Raw genomic sequence first — 21,970 nt, 5'->3', positions numbered from 1 at the left:
CCTGGGCGTCAATGCGGAAGTGGCTCGTCGGCCGGACACGCATTCACCGGTGGTCACGCAGGGCTCGGCTCGTTGTCTCCACCCCCGCTGACTGACGTGTGTCGCCACCGCCGGTGTATGATCGCGCGTCTGCTGACGAAGGTCTCCCGCAAGGTGCTGTCCGGTGTCTATCTGAGGACGATGAAGCCGCAGGTCGTGTTCGTGCTGGGCGGGCCTGGCGCCGGGAAGGGGACCCAGTGCGCCCGGATCGTGGAGGTAAGGCTGCGAAGAATAACAAACAAAAAAAAACCCCGAATTCTATCGGTTAAAACTGAAACACATCGTATTAAAAATCACAATTATCTCGTACTTTATTCAACTTTTCTCTGTTTATTTTAATATAAAACGTAACACTTCCGGTTGTCCTCCAAAATGAATCAGTGTTGTAGCAGTTAGCTTGTTAGCCGCACAGCGTTTTGCTTTTATTTGCTTCGCTACAAGGAGATGTTCCTTTTTTAAAAAAAAAAACCCACATTCTATTCTTTGTGTTTCAACGTTAGGGTGTGAGAAGGAAGACCGATGAGTCACTCTGGAAACAAACGAGAAAAACGCCTCATAAATGTCGGCACAATAGAGTCGTTGGTTTTGGCAAATCGTGTGTGTGTTCATGTAGATGATAGTAAAATAATGTGAAACATGAGACGAAAGCAAATGGATTTTTGAAGAGGAAACCGGTATGGTTTTCATTCCTCTGGTGTGTGTGTGTGTGTGTGTGTGTGTGTGTGTGTGTGTGTGTGTGTGTGTGTGTGTGTGTGTGTGTGTGTGTGTGTGTGTGTGTGTGTGTGTGTGTGTGTGTGTGTGTGTGTGTGTGTGTGTGTGTGTGTGTGTGTGTGTGTGTGTGTGTGTGTGTGTGTGTGTGTGTGTGTGTGTGTGTGTGTGTGTGTGTGTGTGTGTGTGTGTGTGTGTGTGTGTGTGTGTGTGTGTGTGTGTGTGTGTGTGTGTGTGTGTGTGTGTGTGTGTGTGTGTGTGTGTGTGTGTGTGTGTGTGTGTGTGTGTGTGTGTGTGTGTGTGTGTGTGTGTGTGTGTGTGTGTGTGTGTGTGTGTGTGTGTGTGACACGTCACAGTGACGCCAGTGTTTCCACTTCTGAACTGGACTAGATGTCGAGAAATTCCGAAATCTCACCATATTATGACACATTTTGTATCAAATGGTCCATAAGATACAATCTAATCTATTAAATGAAGAGAAAAAAGATATTAAGTTGTTGTATTTCTCTACACATCAACATGTAGAATATACGGAACTATTATGCATCTTTTTTGGTCAATTAAACTGGGAGGTTTTTCAATATATTGTACTATTAAAGACATCATTAACATCTGCCACATAGCCACCTTCAAACAACATTATAAAACATGTTCTTCTAGTTTTCCTTCTTTCAGTTTAATTACTGATTACAACCGGATACAGCAATGAGGATAAAGGTAGTGATGGATAAAATGCTGTCATAAATGTCTACAGACAAAGTTTATTCAGTCATTTAACCACAAAGAAGCCGAAGTTTATGAAGCGATGAACTTTGATCCGGACGAAAAGTCTCCGCTCTCTACTTTGAATCTAGGTGTCGGCTGAACTCTGCCGTTGGACCTGAAGGACCTGCCATGCAGGGCGACGCTTTGTTTGTTCATTTGGAATGATTTGTATTTTCTTTTAAACTCACGCTTCAATTTCAACAGCCATTTGCTTTTGTTTCCCAGAATTACAACTACACTCACTTGTCAGCCGGAGACCTGCTGAGGGCGGAGCGCCTCAGGGAGGGGTCGGAATATGGGACCCTCATTTCAAACTACATCACGGAAGGCAAAATTGTTCCCGTGGAGATCACCATCAAGTTACTTCAAAAGGTGAGGTGACGTTTATTACTGAGGATACAAGTGGAAAGATGATCCCACTGTAGCAGTGCTTGTGTTATGATAATGGATAAACATGCACTCGGTCAGCATGGATTATTTTATTCAAGTAAATAATCTGTAAATACAATACATGTTTGGCTTTCAAGAAATAAAAATGAAATAATGATGTGTAATTAGTTGATCTTTGTAATCCCTTTTTATCTAAAGAGTTTAATGAATAATTGAATCAGATGAAAATATTGTTTTTACAAGAAGTTTCAGTTCATAAAGTAGTTGATTATTTAACAGTTCTAGTCGATTACAATCTGCTGTATTTGAGACGAGTCCCAAGTGCAACCTTAGTTTTCACGAGCAGGGGTCAATATTGCTTTTTTGCGTAATCATTAGAAACTAAAATAAAACATCTGGTTTATATAAAGTGTCAGCTTCTGGACTCAACTCAAGCACACCACCACAAATACCGGTGTTCACTGAAATCAAAACGCACAAACAGAAAATCAGACGTTATTTTTTTCTTTGCCTCATTTAATGTCCCTTAAGAGTTAAACAAAAAATGTTAAATCCACTAAGCAATCTCTATCCAATTGTATCCAATTAAAAAAAAAAAACGGCAAAACATTTTGGATCTTGCAGAATTATTATTTTATAATATAATAATAAGTATATTAATAATAAGTTATGCTCTGGCACAAAAACAAAACAATTCAGAACAGACTCTTAATTTTCAGATTACTTAATTAAAAAAATAAAAATCTATGAAGTTTTTGCAAAGAGACAAAATAAAACCAAATAAAACCCCCTTGAACTAATTTTATGTAAAATATTATTTGTAGACTGTCATTCCAAAAACAAACATACCATAAACATTAACATTGGTAAATGGAGTAAACTCTAAAAAATCTTGACAAATGGGGTTAAAACTCGAGATAATCAGTGACTTATTTTGGGGTCAAGGTCATTTGTTTTGTGGTTTAGATGCAGAAATGCAGAAGAAAGATGCTGCACAGATAGTTATTTTTTATCAAATATTTTTATTTCACCGATAACCTCTGTATGAGCTTTTTCTGACGATCAGTTGGTCATTAAGTCTCAGCAGGTGGAGGTGAGTCTGAACCATCTTATGGAGAGGAGATGGATAGAAATGTTTGCTAAGCTAGAGTTAATCTGCTTTAACAAAACAATATAAAAACACATTTGTTACTTTGCAGGCGATGGAAGATACCATGAAGGGGGACACGCAAAAGTCTCACTTCCTAATAGACGGTTTCCCTCGCAACGAGGACAACCTCCGGGGCTGGAACTCCGTCATGGACAACGAAGCTGACGTCAAGTTTGTGCTTTTCTTCGACTGCAGCAACGAGGTACGTCGAGTACGCCGGGAAAAAAAGCTTCTTGTCCCACTGAAGACCTCGTGTCTCCGCAGGTTTGCATCGACAGATGTCTGGAGAGGGGGAAGAGCAGCGGGCGCACAGACGACAACAGAGAAAGTCTGGAAAAGAGGTAAAACGCTGCTCTAAGTAATGAGTGCATGTGATCAAATTTGGAACCTCTGACCCATTTAGCCCATGGTTACATGGATACCTGCAACGATGCTTTTGACCTAATTCTCAAGTCGTTCTCGTCTCGGGAGATTTTTGACCCCGATAACCAGTCACCGTTTTTTGCACGCAGGATCAAAACCTATCTGGAGTCCACACGACCAATCATTGAGCTGTACGAGAAGGACGGCAAAGTGCGCACAGTGGACGCCTCCAAGAATGTGGACGAGGTCAGTACAAAATAAATTATAATTGTGGGATAAAATAAAAGTACTTCACTTGGACCACTTGGTGGCGCCAGACGCCCACACCATAAGACTTCTCTTGGGCAATGTTTGAATAAAACTTCTCTTTTTCAGGTGTTTGCTCGGGTGAAGGAGATCCTGACAAAAGAAGGTTGAGTTTTTCTTCTCACGCCAACACTTGAATTTTATCCTCTATTTGTTTTGTTTTAAAAATCACCTGCTAATACTCCAATATTGGATCTTTTTATTTTTTTCATTAAGTTTCGTCGTCTCTTTTGTAAATGCTGGTCTGTTTAATTATTAGTGTGCAAGGGAAAAGTAGAGATGACTCGGATCATTATGGGCTCAAACCTCGGAGGGACTCTACCCGTCTTTATTTAATGGATTAATAATGTGTAAGCGAAGCGGCACTGATTGTTCTTATCATGGAAACACAACGGTGTGTCTTTCTCTGTGTGTGTGTGAGAGATTGAAGAAGAAACAAACACCAGGTTGGACGATGTAAAGACAAAGCTTGTACTAACACTTTTGGTCAAATCTGTACTGTGGTGGTAAATAAAGTGGAAATTCTGGCGAATGGTGTTTAGTGGTTTGATCATTTAGAAGTTGTTGTGCAGATAAATGTTTATTACTTTGTTTTTTTAGCTTATATCGATTGAAAAACACGTAATAAAAAATGAAGGGAAGCGAATTCCTATCCACTAGGTGGTGCTGCTTGGTACTCTTGAATCCATTTGTGAAGAGAAATGAAGGAGACATTATAATGAGGTACAAAATGTCTTTCCTGACGTGCAAACATGACGGACAGATGATGGTAGAACTTGGACTCCTATATATAAAGAATTATTTTCTTTTATTTCTGTAGTTTCATGCAAAACATTTGAATATGTGCGCAAATATTAAAAAATATATAAACAAAACATTGAAAATTATTCATGAGAATCGTCACAATGAACATTGAAAAAAAAAACTTTGCTCAACCTTAAAGTATCTCTTAATAGAGAATTATTGTTTTATGTAATACTTTTTCATTTAATGTAAATGCATACTGGAAAGTAACTGCAGTTTATTTTTAGATTAGCTTCCTCCACCTTAAAATATCTTGATCATCATCACATCCTAAACTCTTTGTCTTTCTTTGCATTCTTAGTCCAACTTCATCTCACCTTAATCTGGTCTCACTTTGCTCTAATCTTGAGAAAAAAAAAATCTACATGAATTTCCTCTTACTTTGTATCAACATAATGCAATCTTATTTCTCTAGAACTCAGAGCCTGCTTAAAAAAAAGGAATTTAATAATATCTGAACATTTATAATAAACAAAAAAAAAATGGCAACTTACTTGCAAAACCTTCACAGCCCACCGTTTAGGATTCCTGAGGCCTGTTGCACAAAAGTAGGATTGCGACATCCAGGATAAGTAAGTAAACTGGGTTCGATAAATCCAAAATGAGAGCGTCCAGGCTTACTTGGTTGCACAAAGACCAAGCCAGGATGAGTAGACACGGATTCATCAGGTGAAACCAATCCTGGCTAAATGCAACACACGGCTTCCTCAACTAGACCCTGCGATCGATCACAGATTCACTGATGCACTATCACAACAAGACATCCCTTTAGAAGCCTATGAAGAACCCAAAGACAAAATAAAAAACAATGCTGGTTCATAGATTTATAAACTCACTTTTAAGCTATAGTAACAAAAAGCATGCTTGTTTCATGGCTTGATGGTCTAGTGGTATGTTCCTTGCTCTTGGTGCATGATGTCTTGGGTTCAAATCCCAGAGGTGACATGATTTTTTGTCTCTTCCACTACCACCTAGAGATTTGGCTACTGAAGGCTTTCAGTGCCTGAACACTTGAGTGTTAGCCCTGACGTGATATAATTGTGGCCTGTGTTGTCCTCCACCATGTGGCCTGCATGAGTAAGTAAGTAATTGTTATTTATATAGCGCTTTTCCAGACCAGGGTCACAAAGCGCTTAAACAATAAATACAATACTCAATAAAATATATACTTTAAAGGTCAAGATAATATTGAGAACAACACAGGAGTTCCAGAAAATCAAGGAAAAGCCTGAACAAATAAAAACGTCTTAAGATGTTTCTTGAAGGAGTCAGTAGATCATCAAACACAGAGGGAGAAGAAGATCGTTTCAAAGCTTAGGAGCAACAGTCTGGAAGGATTTCTCTCCTCTGGTTCTGAACCGTGTGCGAGGAACCATCAGTAGATTCTGATCCACAGACCTCAGAGCCCGAGCTGGGGTGTAAGGCTGGATCAGATCAGTGATCCAGGATCCAGTGATGAGGAAGAAGAGCGCCCCCTACAGTGCTATCACTGATAGACTGGGACAATGCTGCCGTCTTCCCGGATGATGACAGTGGTCGGCTGGTCTGAGACCAGTATGTTTTTAATCATTTTCGTTAAGTTCAGAACTTAAGTTAAATATGGCCTGCAAAGGTAATAAATAAATAAATAAATGTGTTATTTTTGCATTGATTTGATTGAGTTGTTAGTATCATTGTATACATGGAGGCTCCGGCATCCTTTTTCCATTTCTTATGCCACTGTGGGACTTCAGTTTTGAAAGGCAAAGAAAATTTGTATAATCCATTTTAACAGTTTGTCACAAATCTTTTTCTTTTTCTTTGGTTTATCCTTAAATAAAGTAACATCATGTTACTCTTCGCATATCTATATGGTTTGTGTATAGTCTGTGGAAAAGTGTAAATGACAAAATAATCTAAAATAATCAGTTTGTAAAATTATGTTAACCAATGATCACACATATTTTAATAATTACAGAGGGTCCAGTTCAGGGGCCACATTAAATTCTGTGAATGTTGTTAGGGGCCGTCGAGCAAAAAGAAAGATGAGAAAATCCTTAAAAGAATTAAGGAAATTCGTCATTAGACCATTTATTAAACTAAATAAGATGCACTTTTATTCTTGTATATATGAGGGTTTTTTTCAAAACATTTCTTCAACTAACTTTAAAATAATATTTTGAGGGATTAATATATACTCAAAAAAATTTAACACAAAAAGGAGGGAAAAAGCAAATAAGTGTTATGTGAAAATGTTAAAGAATAAATACAAAATACACTTTTTAACGAATTAGAACCATTTATACAGGATCATACTTTGACATTATGAGGGCCGCATAAATACAGTCAAAAGTCTGGTCTAGATAAATGTTTGAGAGTGTGTAGTGTGCAGTGTAATAAATATTGATTGATTTGTGGTGACTTCTGACTGAGATAAAGGATGAGATCATATAGATCCTGGAACTTATCCTGGTCTGGAGCAGGCCAGCTCCACGGAATAAATCTCCATGGTAACTGATGTCAAAACATATCCCACTTTGTGCAGCGGGACCATAGATAAATTGAGCCAGGATAACCAAGATAGCCCGACTTAATCCTGTATCCTACTTTTGTGCAAAAGGGCCTCTGCTCCTGACACGACAATAACATGACAACATGTACAAGGATTTGGAAGCTGAAACTTTTTGGGGATGCACATTTATTTTTGTGTATATATTCTCGCATTTACAAAGACATTCGCTTAAATATTTCGTTCCTGAGCGTTTATCTTGAGGTCTGGTGATCAAAAAGCTCTACAATCTACATAATCCTTGACACATTTTTTTAAGCGTAACAAAAGATAGACGCATCCACAAAAAAAAAAAAAAAAAAGTATCCTAATGTGGCTTCACATTGTCAGCATCATAGCAAAATACTCTTTAGTTCTAGGTGCAGACTGATGAGTGAATATAAGGCACTGTAAGTAAAAAAAAAGAAAAAGTGAATACCATCATTCACAGCACGAAAGCTGTCAGTTCTGTGGATAACATTTGCGATGCTTTCAGGAATATTTGAAAGTTTTAAAGTGATAAGCTTCATGTGCAAAAGACCAACCAAAGCCTCTAAAATATAGAAAATATATACAAGATCTGTACATTAATAAATCCTTAAAGACATTCAGTGAAGCTCACCGTTGGCAGTTAATACATGACCACGAGTCCCATGCTCTGCCAGCAGATGGCGCTCTGAGAATATATTATTTTATCAACAAATAAAGTCGTACAGATGTGTGACACAGACGAGAGCTTACATCGACATGAAAACGTACATTCAGTTGTTAGACTTTCACAAAAAAAAAAAAAAAGTATAAACTCTACAACTTTGAAATAGCAAAGACCTTATATATAAGATGAGCTTTTCCTTAAGAACAAGAATATATTTGCAAAATATAAAATGTATTTATTTAAAAAAAAAAAAAAAGGTGGTAACAACTTGTCTGGCTCAGCAAACCGGCGCTGTGACCATCTCGCTGGAGGCCCGGTGGTACTGGGCCTTGGTGTTGGTGACGGCGCCGTGCTTCTGCCGGAGGTGAAGCCGGAGCTGACTCTTGTGCCGGAAGTGAAGGTCGCATTTTTCACACTGTGATTTAAAGAGAAGAAAGTCAATTTTTTTTCCCCCGCTGCACTTTGGATTACAACACAAGAACCTGCTCATAGATTATGGCAGGAAGAGAGAGATTAGCGGGTTAGGCAAGTGGATGAGGAAGAAGGGATCTTACATGATAAGGCTTCTCCCCGGTGTGAATGCGCATGTGACTCTTCAGGGTCTGAAGATGGCGAAAGTGGGTCCCGCACGTCTCGCACGGGTACGGCTTCTCCCCGGTGTGGATGAGGACGTGGGCGCGAAGGTGAGCCACCTGACGCAAGAGAGGAGAGAGGGGTCATGATTAAAGGTTCAAAATCTCTCTTTTTGTCTGTAGGGGGTCTCACCTGGACGAATCTCGAGCCACAAGTCTCGCACTTGTAAGGCTTCTCGCCCGAGTGGATGCGGGTGTGGGTCTTCAGGTTGGCCGGGCGGTTGAACTGCGCCCCGCAGATGTTGCAGTGATACGGTTTCGCACCTGCAATTGGAAAAAAAAAATCACGTTAAAAAAAAACAAAAAAAAACATACATGCTAACGTGCTAACGTGCTAAAGAGTCGTACCGGTGTGGACCGTCTTGTGGCTCGCTAGGTTTCCTTTGTAGCGGAAAGCGGCTTGGCAGCAGTCGCACTTGTACGGCTTGTCGCTGTGGATGTGGACCATGTGCTCCTTCAGGGTGTCCTCGTCGGTGAATTTGGAGTCGCAGCTGTTGCAGAAGAAGTTGTTTCCTAAAACGGTAACAGATACAACCGGTTGGGTTCATTTCTTAAAGGAGACGACTGCCCGTAGTAGACGGTTGCACCTACCGCAGCTGGACGTGGAATATTCCGAGAGCCTCTTGCTGGCGCCGTCTCTGCTGTAGGCGTCGGGCGAGAGCTCACTGGTCTCCAGAGGGCTGTCGCAGCTGCACGAGGAGCACCGGCAGGGGCTGGGAGTCGGATCGACAAGATTAGCGAAATCGTCCAAATGGATGTTGACTCAACAGAAACACACCTGATGCAGCTGCCGTTGCTGGTCCTGGAGATGCAGGATTCTTCGCGCTGGTGGGCGTTGGCCTCCTCCCCCTGGGCGTCGCTGCAACGGGGCGACGCGTCGCTCTCCCTGTGCGCCTCCTTCTCCTCCTCCTCCTCGTGGAGGTTCTGGTTCATGATGATGAACTTGTACTTCTTCCAGTTGCGGGACTTGCTGTCCTTCATGCAGTCCGACGACCTCTTGACGCCCAGGGAGGCGTTCCTGCTGCTGCTGGACTCCGTCGGGGAGTTGGGCTGGCAGTCGGACCGCAGGGGGCTCTGGGGGCTGCAGATCACGCCCTTGCCGAAGCCCGGGGAGTATCTGAGGCAGCCGGGCTGAGGGTGCTTGGCTTCCTCCTCCTCCTCCACCTGAAGGGCCTGGTGTGGCCCCGACTGCCCCCCGTTGACGGGGAAAGTGGCGTGCAGGGGCCTGGGGTGGGCGTCCACCGACGTGTTGTAGAGCCCGTTGGGTACCGGCGAGAACAGGTTCCGCCCGTTCTCCTCCAGCTTGGGGGGCGAGATCTCAAAGTCACTGTAGACGCAACAGTTGCCCGTGGTGTTGATGCCTCGGAAAACAGTCCGACTCTCCTGGCGAGACGACGGCGTGTCGTTCTGGACGAACTCGGCTTCTTTCACGTCGACGGTTAACTCTGGGATTTTCTCGTACGACGTCAGCTCCACTTCCGTGTTCACCGAGTTCTCCCTGGAGAAAGAGAAACAAACGTTTAAGACTCTCACGAGAGAGAACAGTCAATCTCCTCGTCTTTGTTCGACAAAACCGCAAAAGTACAACTGCCACACCCTCCTTAGTTATGGTGCCCACGAAACGGTGAACTCCCATGTTGCTTTTTTAACACGCCGCTCTATTTAGTGACGACTAATTGGTCGCTACAATACTGTATTGAGAGTCTGAGTCTGTGTTACTATGTCAAAAGTAGTGAGTCTGTATTACTATGTCAAAAGTAGTGAGTCTGTATTACTATGTCAAAAGTAGTGAGTCTGAGTCTGTATTACTATGTCAAAAGTAGTGAGTCTGAGTCTGTATTACTATGTCAGAAGTAGTGAGTCTGAGTCTGTATTACTATGTCAAAAGTAGTGAGTCTGAGTCTGTATTACTATGTCAGAAGTAGTGAGTCTGAGTCTGTATTACTATGTCAGAAGTAGTGAGTCTGAGTCTGTATTACTACGTCAAAAGTAGTGAGTCTGTGTTACTATGTCAAAAGTAGTGAGTCTGAGTCTGTATTACTATGTCAGAAGTAGTGAGTCTGAGTCTGTATTACTATGTCAAAAGTAGTGAGTCTGTATTACTATGTCAAAAGTAGTGAGTCTGTGTTACTATGTCAGAAGTAGTGAGTCTGAGTCTGTATTACTATGTCAAAAGTAGTGAGTCTGTATTACTATGTCAAAAGTAGTGAGTCCGAGTCTGTGTTACTATGTCAAAAGTAGTGAGTCCGAGTCTGTGTTACTATGTCAAAAGTAGTGAGTCCGAGTCTGTGTTACTATGTCAAAAGTAGTCAACGGCTATGATTGGCTGACTGGGCGGCAAAGTATTATGGGAGCTACTCATTTTTAATGTTGACTTTGAAGGTTCAAATACATGTTTTAACAGGTAAAAAATGACTACTTAAGTAATTTTCTTTAATTTAATCACCGCAATAAGTAGGTAAGTAAGTAATTTTTATTTGTATAGTGCTTTTCCAGACCAGGGTCACAAAGCGCTTAAACAATCAAAACAATATTCAATAAAGTATATACTTTAAAGGTCAAGATAAAACTGATAACACAACAGGAGTTCCAGAAAATCAAGGGAAAGCCTGAACAAATAAAAACGTCTTAAGATGTTTCTTAAAGGAGTCAGTAGATCCATCAAGCGCAAAGAGAGAGTCTGAGTCTGTATTACTACATCAAAAGTAGTCAACGGCTATGATTGGCTGACTGGGCGGCAAAGTATTATGGGAGCTTTAATGCGATTGTAACCACAGCAATAATCCAGGTGTTTTGTATGGTTTCTCACCTGGACTTGATGAATCTGTGACAGGTTTCGACGACGTGATCCATCTGGAGATAGATGGCCGCCTTCATGACCCCGATGATCAGGCTCTCCTTCAGCGTCAGGAAGGACGTGTACATGAAGTCCAACAGGATGGAGAAACTCTTCGAGTCGAGCTTGGGGTCCAGGCTGATGGCGTGAAGGTTGGCGTTCTTGGGGTCCATGAACACGGAGTAGAAGAAGCCGCTGGAAGGAGGACACGGACGAGTCAGAGGAAGCTGAGATACAGAGCGACGAGCGTCGGTACCTGCAGGCCACCAGGACGGCTCTGTGGGCGTGGAAGTGTTGTCGGTCCACCTGGATGGTGACGTCCGTGAGGATGTTCCTGCTCCGGAGACAGTTGAAGTTGTGCAGGACGTCGCCGGCGTGCCGCGTGAACTGAATGCAGCCGTTCGCTGTCGAGGCCATCATGTCGATGTCTGCGAAGATTACGGTCATGTTAGGATTTTTTTTGGGGGGTCATGAGATCTTCCTGTGCCAGAGTAGAGCTACAAGACGAGTCAGAGTAACTGGCAAGAATATGATACGCATCATGATACAGGGTCAACGATACGATATATTGCAATCGATTTGGGATCCTAAATGAACAAGAATATACTTGTAGTATTTGCATGAGTACATGATAAAGTCGTAGTACTCCCTCGCGCTGGGTAGTTTAATTGCAACAAAAAAAATTTACAAATGCGGGGAATATTTGCATGTTAATTGTAAATAAATGTCTTTTACAAAACAATAATTATAATTTAGTCATGCTTTATTGAAATATAAACCATAAAATAATTAGGATTAGAAAACAGTATATGATTAGAAAACATCTTTTAACATAATCTTTGTATTCTTTGTCTTTGTTATTTTTCTTTGATCTATGTTCTTTATCTTTATCTTTAGACTTGCATCATTTCGTTCTTTCTCTTTATTTCTTGATTATTTCTAATGAAAAATTGCAGTATTTGCTGTGGATAATTGTAAAAAAAGATACAGAATTCAAAATTCAATGGTTAAAAGACAAGATATGAGGTCAAATAAAAATTATGATTGTAAACCCAGTTATGCCGGAACCAAAACAAGTCTTAAGCACGTTTTTTTTTAATATTAAAACATCTCTGGACTTTAAAAAGAAACACCTGTCAAACTAACAACAAGTTTTAATCGAAAGAGGGCGCCATAGCAAAAGTTAAAAAACTTGAGATACTAAAACTATATTTTTCAAATAACTTCACAGATAAATATTGTTGTACATTAATACTCCATGATTATTTCGCAATCATACTTAATTAAAAAAAAGGGTTTACAATCCAACCGTTTGGACTGATGCGTCGTTTTTGCAAATGGATGAAAAAAACACAATAGAATTTTACATTTAAAAGAACATAAGAGGAGAGATCCCTGGGCTGAACATGACCTCGTGGAGGCGGGTGAGGCGGGTGAGGCGCGCTGGCAGCAGCAACAGGCTGTCGCTTCTAAACGTGTTTGACGTTGAGCACATTCCGTCCTCGCCGCTCAGATTAGGTTCTGCCAGCAGCACACAGAGGTTTCCCCCCCGATATAAACACCTTCACCTCCTGTGACCCACTTAACATTAAACCCCTTTTCTTAATCTCGCCAGGATTACACCATTTAATAATCCATTATATCAGCCATTTAACTGCTTTTTTTTATTTATTATCATTAATCCCGATTCAAACGTGAGCGATTTAAGACGATCAATAAAAGTTATTATCACGTGGTGTTTTTTGTTGTTGTTGTGATTGATTATTATTATTATTTATTTGTTAAATGATTGCACCACAACCAGGCGGACCGGTCCTGTTGCGCCAGATCCGCCGCCGAGCGTCGCTCCAGCCAGAGGCCCCAACATAACAAAGTCAAACAAGTTTCAAAAAACGTCCACCTCGAAGCCCCACATGAGCGTCAAACACACCCCCCAACAACATCACCCTATAAACACCTCCGGGTCACATCCCAACTTAAAACTTTTAGATTTCCATGTTTTTAAAGTTAACATATTATTTTTGTTTTTGCGATCAATTCCCACGAGCTGCCACGTGAGCGCCAGCTCTCCTCCCCGCTCGCGCGCGTCTGACCCGGTTTGGAGTAAAGAAAAAAAAAGAGAAAGGCAGAAAGAAAAAAAAAAAGAAAAAAAGTCACCTTGTGAAAGTTTCCTCGAAACTCTGAGCATCTCCAGTTCTGTGAATCCAGTTCTAAGAAACACAGCAGCTCAATTCTCGGAATTTCAACAGAGGGCCGTACCATATTTGCGGCGGCGGGGTGGACGCTCGTCTCGGGGCGATTTATTTCACGTGGAAATCCAAACGCGGTTGAAATAAACACTTACATGTATACTTACAATCCAACTTTAATATATGTATTTATTAAAAATATAAATTTATGTTAAATCATGGCGCGACGACTCGATATTAGAACGCGACCCCACCATGACATGGTACCGTCCAAGTGCACGGTCAGCTGACCGACTTACTGTGTGGAATATGAGAACTTGTTGTCCCTGTAAACCAGCCCAAGAGAAAAACTCACCCGCTGTTTATTAAAATAGTTCCATCCACTGACAAAAAAAAACAACAACTTTTATTTCACTCCACAACAACAGAGTGACTCCTGTTTGGAATCCACTAGACGCGATCTTTGTTTTTATTTTATTTTTTTAATTTAAAATGCAAAGTTGTTTGTTAGGATGGATAATAGACGTGGATTATTATTTCTGGATGAGTTTCGTGGTTCAAAGTGCACGAGAGTGTGGATGAGAGGAGCAGGTGAGTTCCAAGTGTCTGTCGTCACAGTAATAGTATTTCACAATCATGTCAAAACACTTCATACACACACTTGTCATGCGTGTCAAATTTTATTTTTGATTTTATTCATCGACGAGCTGAACCACTTTAATACCTGCTTTGTTTGACCTACTGATATATTCTTTGACATATTTAGAAGATTTTATTCTGTAAAGGATGATTTAAAAAATCAAAATGACATCATATTACAACATACATTATACATGTTAGGAATGATAACGAAATCAGCATTTTTAATAATAAATAAAATGCTTAAAATAATAATAATAATAATTACAATATGATAATAATCAAATACAGATTGTAATGATTAAAATAATAATAACAACAATAAATAGTAATACAAGCAAGCAAAAAAATGAGGGAAGGCAATTAAAAACACTTATTAAAACGTTATATCTTCATATCATATTATATTTTATAAAGTTACTGTATATGATCAGCTATCATTTATCCAAAATGTGCACAGGACTGCACGGGTGAAGGTGTGATAATTACTCAACATCTCTTAAACACGATGGTTCCGCTAAAGACTTTACGAGAGAAAATATCGATAGGAAAATGTTCCGTTCGCCTCTGGTCGCTTTATAATGTGACCACATCCTGCTGTGATGAGTCAAAACTCAAGTGCTGACTGAAGCGAAACACAAAATATAGATATATCTGTGATGACATCCTGTTGATGATAGATAAATATATGAACTTATAAAATGAATAAGAATTCACACTGATATTAACAGAAAATGTATTATTATTATGATGATTATTACTATAGTCATGGTATTTTTGTTAGAAATGCATAGATGCAAAAAAAACAGGTTAATAATTCGTTTATTTATTATATTTTAAGACATTTTAAAAGAAAAAAAGTTTGATTAGAAAGGATTTAAGAAAATAAAAAGCTAAAGAAAAATTGATTCGATTTTTCTGTTGAGTATTCATGATACGTCACTTATTTCAAAGTCAGTGTGACATATGTGGCCAGAAAGAGTGAAATTAAGTTAATAAATAGCTAATGACTCAAGAAGAAATCAAAGTCCAAGCTTTTTTAAATAATCCCACAAACTGTGTTTATAGATGATGAATATTGATCTAACTTTCAAATAAAAAAAGCGAAAAAAAAAAGTCTTTTGATAATTAATCATTAACAAACAAAAATAATCCATGTAATCTGAAACAAACCACAGAGATGCTAAATGCTAAAATTAGCCTCGAATGACTCAGAGACTTTCTTCAGACTCTCGTTCAAAACAAGACACGTCAACACAGACACACTCACAGACAATCATATATTTAATTTTATTTATTTATTTTTGTCATTCATGTATTCTTTTTTTAAACAGACAAGACGTGAGCACGTTAATGAATGAATCTCGTCTCCCAAAACGACATGTGCAGAGAGACGCTCAGCAGGTCGAAAATGACGGCTGCACAGGTGACTATGGCAACAAAGATTCTATTTCCAGTTAGTGTTTTTCTTGATGTTTTTCCCCCCCTGTGGTTATGTCTGGTGGCGAAACTTTCGGTGGCTCGTCTCATCTCGACATCCGCTTCAAACAAAAAAAAAACAAAAAAAAAACTTTTTTTTTTCCACAGATCGTGTGAATCTTCTAAGCGTCGAGCGTTCGATGGTTTCGACTTGTTCCTTCACATGCAGATGACACAGGATTTCGGAAAACACCTTTGTTTGTTTTGGATCTGAGGGGCCCAGACAGTTGATAACCTGAACATAGTTCCTCTGGATGGGTCTCTTTAAAAAAAACTAAAAACATTCTATGATTGAAATATCTCAGAGGGATTGGAACCCAAGGCATGCCGGACACTAATATTGGAAATGTGTGTCAGTCCTGTCAGGTGGGAGGGTGGAGGGGTCTTGCCCGGACTGAAACTCAACCGGGGGACAACAAAATCTGAGTTGGACACCCGGAGCCCTCTTGGACACGTTTCATTTGCAGATTGGCCACACCTCCGTCGCTAGAAAAAAACAAAAAACATTCTCACTGCTAGACCCGCGTTTTTGGAAAATCACAAGCAGTTGTTCTGTTGAAAATGGAAATTTCCAAGCAAGAGGTTTAAGAAGTCTTATCTTATCGCTTATGAAAATAACTTTGTGCTAATCCTCACTTGTTTTCTTGACTTTGTTTGAATTGAATTGAAACGTGGAAAAACAAAATACCAAAAGTGTGGTTAGGGAACCTTATAAGGCCCTTTCGCCTGAGGGGTAAAAGTTAAAAGTAGGTAAGTAATGATTGCTATTTAAGATTTTTTTTCATTCTACTTATAAGTAAATGTTTAATTTAATCCAACCCTTCTATGTTTTGTGAGCACATTTAATATCACAAGATCATAATAACATTGTTATTATACGGGTATTCACTGATCTTTATTATTATTTTTAATATTAAATGGTATAACAAAAAAAAATAAATGTTGATAACTATTAATTGCAGAATGAGTGCAAGAATGCTACTTCCAAGGTGCAAAACAAATAGACTCAAGGACTCATTCATTCCTTGAGCTATTATTTAAGAATTCTGAGCTCGGGGGCAGGAGTGAGTAAAAGAATCATGATGTTCTGTTCTATTTTAGTCTTTGTATCCTTTGTCTTTGTTATTTTTCTTTGATCTACTGTATGTTCTTTATTTTTATATTTAGACTCAGATTGTATCATCTTGTTCTTTCTCTTTATTTCTCTTTGTTCTTGTTCTTATTTTATTTTGATTATTTTCTATGAAAAATTGCTGTATTTGCTGTGTCTAATAAAAAAAACAATTTCAACTCAAGACCTCCTGAGGGATCAATAAAGTTCTACCTAACCTAACCTAATCTAACCTAATCTAACCTCTGCCAATGAGGGTTTGTGTTTTCCATCTTATATTAGTAAAATTACTGGGAAATGAAAATCCAGGAAGTGTTGACAAAAGGAACAAGCTCATTAATATTTACAGGAGTTTCATTTTATTATCTGGATCTAGTTGAAGAGACACACACATGCTTTCTACTGGGTTGTGTGTGCAAATTCCACCTGCTTTGATCAGATTTGAATTTTACTAATAATCACCAATTATATTTTAAACACTTTAAAAGATATTTAAGATGGATCATTGATTAAAATGGATGTAGGAGATATTGCAAATGAGCTGCTTGGCGGAGGACTTCTTTTCAAATGATAATGAAACATTAAAGTGCCATTTAAAATACTTTTTGATGCACATTTTCTCCATCAATTTACAAAATTATACTCACAATGATCTCAAATGTGGTATAATTTAATGTGAGATTTTTGATAGAATTCTATAGAAACATATATTTAATACTCAATTATTTTTGCGTTACAGCATCTAATTCAATAGGCTGGAGCCTATCCAAGCCTCTTCAGGCGAGAGACAGGGGACACCCTGGAGAGGACGCCAGTCTGTCGCAGGGCACACAAAGACATACAACCATTCACATACTCATACATACGGACATTTTCCCCAAGTTCCCAATCACCCCTGGATGTTTTTGGACGGTGGGAGGAAACCGGAGTGCCCGGAGTAAACCAACACGTGGAGAACATACATACTCTATACAGAAAGGCCAAAATGATATATTAGTTTTTATCATATATTTGGTACGTGACTATTTAAAAGCTAGCATACGCAGCTAGCGTAGTATTTTAGCATGTTTTGCTAATCGAAAGACAAGGCGCTTGACTAACAATTGACGTCACAACCAGAGCTAAACATAGGTCTCAATATAAAGAAGCTTTTGTTCTTTTTAAATGTTCTTTCGTTTTATTTCCATCAACATTTACCTCCCGCAGAGTTCATTTTTTTTTCTGTGTTGTTTTTCTGTGTTTAGCCAAATAAGTTGGAAAGTTCAGAGCATTTTCCAGGAAATGATAATAACATGAATTAAAATGATTGAACTCTTGTGGTGTTCCGTCTGAATTAAGAACGATTGTGAAGGAATCAATGTTCATTTGTATTGCTTCTCTTAATAGCTTCATTTCAGACGTAGCCGCAAAAACAGAAGAAAAAACACAGCATGAAATCAGAAAAATAATTCAACCGTTATGCTACTGATCTAATACAAATGTGTCGTGAATATTATTAGCATTTGTTTGACATTTTGGGAGACAGAAATGGTCAAAATGGTTTAATTCCCAAGAGTAGCTGATTCATTTTCACCTTGAAGCGATCACAGATTTTATCGGGAAACGAGCTACTTGGTGAAGGTATGCGTTACCACGGTGATCTTTCAAATTAGTTTTATCATGTGAAAATGAAGACGTTGGTCTTATATAACGCCGTTGATATCATTTTCTTCTGACATTCATTCCAGACAAAGCTCTCTTCTGTCCCGCTAGCGACCAAAACAAATGTAAAACATGTGATTCGGTCATGTTTGGTAAAACGCGTCGATGGAACATCACTGATCCAACGCTTCTTAATCCTGCTCACTTCAAGTCACACTGTTTCCAGCTGAGGCGCCTGATGCACGAGCGAGCACGTAGTTTGTTTCCTCTTTAATGCGAACGCAGATTCTCTCTCAAGAATGTATCCTCAGAGTTCAACAGCCAGCGCTGGAACAAATTTGTTCTCCTGAGCGTCTCCGCGTTAATAAGCCCCCCCCCCGCCCCCCCCTCCTCCCCAGTGAACTCAGCTGACCTCAGCCTGAGACACAGACGCATATCAGCGTGCCTGTCCCAAAACATGACCCAGGCATGGTTGCCTGACAGAGGTCGGAGGTCGCGTCAGTTAAATATGACTCTGAAACTAGCTCAGTCTGTGTGTGAGGGGGTGGAGGGCAGGGGGGTCGTACTGGTTCTGGACTCACGTGGCACTTGCACTTGAATTCTACGAGCTCTTTACATCTTAAAACAAGCATTCCTGGAGTCCTCCATTAATAAAGTGCAGCAGCTGTTGTGCTCTCACATGTTCAAACTACTAAACTTTGAACGTCTCAGAGACTATAGATTTAGGATGGGGGGTGGGGGGGTTCTGATAGTAGCTGAACTGCACATGACCCCGATGACTCAAGTACACGCCGCGGCTTCAGTGCGCTGGCGGCATGTTGTTCTGCTCAGAGAGCAGGAATATGTGTGAATGTGTGCGTCAAGGTTGTGTGGAATTTAACCTGAAGGGACCTGTAGCAGCACAAGACAGATGGCAAACATCTACTCCATATTAAGTTCAGGTGATTCAACTGGCTTAAAGAAAAACAGTATATTAATGTCAGATTCACAAGTTTGAAGATAGAAGTGGAGAAAATATTAGGGTGAAGATATTCGGAATCTCTCAAAACATTACACTTTGACTCAAAGTGGAGTTGTCAATCAAGTTTGGAGGTTGGCTCAAGTGCTTTTTTTTTCTAACTCAGTTAAATGCATATTAACCAGACTTAACCAGACTTCTTAGAGAACAAAGTTGAGTTTATAAACAATATATTAATTTATCTAAAGCTTTCCACAACCAAATTATCAACAAGCAAAATGATGGTTTGAAATAGTTCAGATTAAAGTATACAGATTAAAAAATATCCTATGTCATTTCACTTTTTTGTAAAAAAAAAGTAGTGCATTCTTCAGAATAACCTCTCGTCTGTCAGTTATGTAAGAATAAGAAAAAAAGCCTAAAAAAAATAATAAAAATAATGAATGTAGCAATTTTTCAAAAGTTAGCCCACTCCTCAAATGACCTTGTCATTACGCAAACAAAAGCATAACGTATTGGTTAATGTTTATTTTTCTAAGTTGTAAGTGGTGGACTGGGCGGCGAAGCATCACAGCAGGGTGCTAAAGGTTGTTTTCGGGTCACCTCATACTGAGATGTACGATGTTTCGTCCCAACAACTGTCGGATGTTGCGTCGTTGTCTGGAGTTAAGATAATCTTCATGTTGAACTACGCTACGCAAAGTCAAAACCCTGGAAATTTGAAGTAAGTAAGTAAGTAAGTAATTTTTATTTGTATAGCGCTTTTCCAGACCAGGGTCACAAAGCGCTTAAACAATCAAAACAATATTCAATAAAGTATATACTTTAAAGGTCAAGATAAAACTGAGAACACAACAGGAGTTCCAGAAAAAAAAAAGTAAGAATGCCTCCAGATATCTCCCCCAAAAAAGAAGACATGTCCAGGTAAACAAAGACTCGTGGTTACCCTAGAAGCATAAACTAAAATAGCATGATAGTCTTACTGCAAACAATGAGAGACTAGCTTAGCACATTAGCATTTAGCTAACCCTTACTGTACTTGATTCAATAGGTTTCAGCTGTTACATAAACCAAAAGAAAACTATGAGTTTATTAAAAAAAAAAGGCTGTCTGTGTCTCTCGTGACATTCATAGCTGTTGTCCTCCAGGTCTGGAGAATGTGCTCCTGCATGCGATGTTTCGTAACACATCATCTGCTTTTTCTTTCAACTCAACCTATTTGATTTCCTCTACGTCGTCCTTCTGGGAGATTTCTCGCTGACGGACGAGTCGCCGTCTTCATGGGAGGATATTAAAGAGAACACCTGGGCGTCCGGCTATCCTCCGGGTCAGCCTGGGACGGCAGGAGTCATGAGTTAAGACCATAATGTCTGTGAGGGCGCATGAATGAGGGTTTTTGTATCAAGATGTGCTACTGTAAACTGGTTCCACAGCGACAAGATGTTGAAAACGTTCATCTCGACAACATTTTAATGAACATTGTCTGGTTCTCGCACTACCTGTTCTGTGTGGAAAGTTACCCGGGCCCCGCCGTAGTCATCCCGCAGGACCCCCCTGTTGTTTTAACAGCAAAGCCCCGGCATATCCCAGGGCTTTGCTGTAACTCACGGCATTGTCAACAATCTTTCTGGACCATATTTCTTCTTGCGCAACATGTGACTGACTTGGAACGCGACTAGAAAAAAAAAACCCAGTCGGGCCTTGTTGTGCCTCGGGACGGATCTGAATTGGTTCTGAGTCGCAGATATGTTAGCGACACTCATGCACGCAGCTTTCCCTATGATCTCAATGACATCATCCGATAAAAACACTTTGAAAAAAAAAGAAAAATGCTCGACTGTTTTTGTGTGGGAGAATGATGATGCAATCTGTGAACTGGTTTAGCGTCTGGATCGTTACTTAAAGAGCAACTAATGTGTTGATTTAACTTTCTCTTAGATGTTGGACTCTATTGTATCATCAGTATGTGTCTGTTTGTACAAAACTATCTTTTAATGGAGCTGTCTCGCCTGCAGTTGATTCTGAACTCTGCAGCGAGAATTCTAACCCGCTCTAGTAGAAGAACTCACATTTCTCCGATCCTTAAAACTCTTCACTGGCTTCCAGTTTCTTTCAGGATCAACTTTAAAATTCTGGTTCTTACTTTCAGATCTATTCATGGTCAGGCTCCTCCTTACATCAGTGATCTGATCCAGCCTTACACCCCAGCTCGGGCTCTGAGGTCTGTGGATCAGAATCTACTGATGGTTCCTGAACACGCTTCAGGACCAGAGGAGAGAAATCTTTTCAGGCTGTTGCTCCTAAGCTTTGGAACGATCTTCCTCTCTCTCTGTGTCTGATGGATCTACTGACTCCTTAAGACGTTTCTATTTGTTCAGGCTTTTCCTTGATTTTCTGGAACTCCTGTGTTGTTCTCAATATTATCTTGATCTTTGAAGTATATATATTTTTTTGAGTGTTGTTTTGATTGTTTAAGCGCTTTGTGACCCTGGTCTGGAAAAGCGCTATATAAATAAAAATTACTTACATACATTAGAAAATGTGCTTAAGCCCCGCCCACTGAAAACTGTTTTTTTTTCTGGAGATGAAATCTTGTTTACCATAACCACACTCGCTCTGCTGTGAAACATCGTGGTTTGTCACCACGCATCATCAATCCCGGAAGTCTCCACCTTCAAGAGACTCGTTGCATAAACAAAGCGGGGCATAATTACAGCTGGCTGGAGGAGTGAAGATTATTAGGCTATAATGGACTCTCGTAACCTCTCGTTCGCTGAG

The 21,970-nt window shown here is 39.8% G+C and overlaps 2 protein-coding genes and 1 long non-coding RNA gene across 3 annotated transcripts; 2 read left to right on the top strand and 1 right to left on the bottom strand.

The window, feature by feature from the left end:
• Positions 1-19: 19 nt before the first annotated feature.
• On the top strand, positions 20-4,253 carry cmpk1 (cytidine/uridine monophosphate kinase 1). Its single transcript, XM_087811648.1, has 6 exons — positions 20-255; positions 1,738-1,884; positions 3,102-3,254; positions 3,317-3,393; positions 3,565-3,661; positions 3,791-4,253. The coding sequence occupies exons 1-6, from the start codon at positions 118-120 to the stop codon at positions 3,830-3,832; spliced, it is 654 nt and encodes a 217-aa protein (XP_087667774.1). The 5' UTR covers positions 20-117; the 3' UTR covers positions 3,833-4,253.
• A 2,944-nt stretch (positions 4,254-7,197) lies between these two features.
• On the bottom strand, positions 7,198-13,450 carry LOC148063594 (B-cell lymphoma 6 protein homolog). Its single transcript, XM_087811469.1, has 9 exons — positions 13,333-13,450; positions 11,432-11,603; positions 11,149-11,370; positions 9,118-9,837; positions 8,931-9,052; positions 8,688-8,852; positions 8,473-8,603; positions 8,262-8,399; positions 7,198-8,122 (listed from the first exon to the last, which is right to left on the bottom strand). The coding sequence occupies exons 1-9, from the start codon at positions 13,361-13,363 to the stop codon at positions 7,985-7,987; spliced, it is 1,839 nt and encodes a 612-aa protein (XP_087667595.1). The 5' UTR covers positions 13,364-13,450; the 3' UTR covers positions 7,198-7,984.
• A 191-nt stretch (positions 13,451-13,641) lies between these two features.
• LOC148063593 (uncharacterized) lies at positions 13,642-17,320 on the top strand. Its single transcript, XR_015713528.1, has 3 exons — positions 13,642-13,955; positions 15,338-15,429; positions 15,591-17,320. It is a non-coding gene; the product is annotated as an uncharacterized LOC148063593 (long non-coding RNA).
• The last annotated feature ends 4,650 nt before the right edge of the window (positions 17,321-21,970 follow it).

This window comes from Callionymus lyra, chromosome 16, assembly GCF_982586985.1.
Source record: "Callionymus lyra chromosome 16, fCalLyr1.hap1.1, whole genome shotgun sequence".
Taxonomy (NCBI): domain Eukaryota; kingdom Metazoa; phylum Chordata; class Actinopteri; order Syngnathiformes; family Callionymidae; genus Callionymus; species Callionymus lyra.
The sequence above is the reverse complement of the archived record's forward strand: the minus strand, read 5'-3'. Positions and strand labels throughout refer to the sequence as shown.

What these genes read in the sequence shown, in the direction of transcription:
- cmpk1 (XM_087811648.1), top strand. Translation starts at nt 118, where the DNA reads ATGATCGCGCGTCTGCTGACGAAGGTCTCCCGCAAGGTGCTGTCCGGT. An exon ending in CCATCAAGTTACTTCAAAAG is followed by an intron (nt 1,885 to 3,101) that starts GTGAGGTGACGT and finishes GTTACTTTGCAG; the next exon opens with GCGATGGAAGATACCATGAA. An exon ending in CCTCCAAGAATGTGGACGAG is followed by an intron (nt 3,662 to 3,790) that starts GTCAGTACAAAA and finishes TCTCTTTTTCAG; the next exon opens with GTGTTTGCTCGGGTGAAGGA.
- LOC148063594 (XM_087811469.1), bottom strand. Translation starts at nt 13,363, where the DNA reads ATGCTCAGAGTTTCGAGGAAACTTTCACAAG. An exon ending in ATATTCCACGTCCAGCTGCG is followed by an intron (nt 8,853 to 8,930) that starts GTAGGTGCAACC and finishes TTACCGTTTTAG; the next exon opens with GAAACAACTTCTTCTGCAAC. An exon ending in CCGGGGAGAAGCCTTATCAT is followed by an intron (nt 8,123 to 8,261) that starts GTAAGATCCCTT and finishes TTTAAATCACAG; the next exon opens with TGTGAAAAATGCGACCTTCA.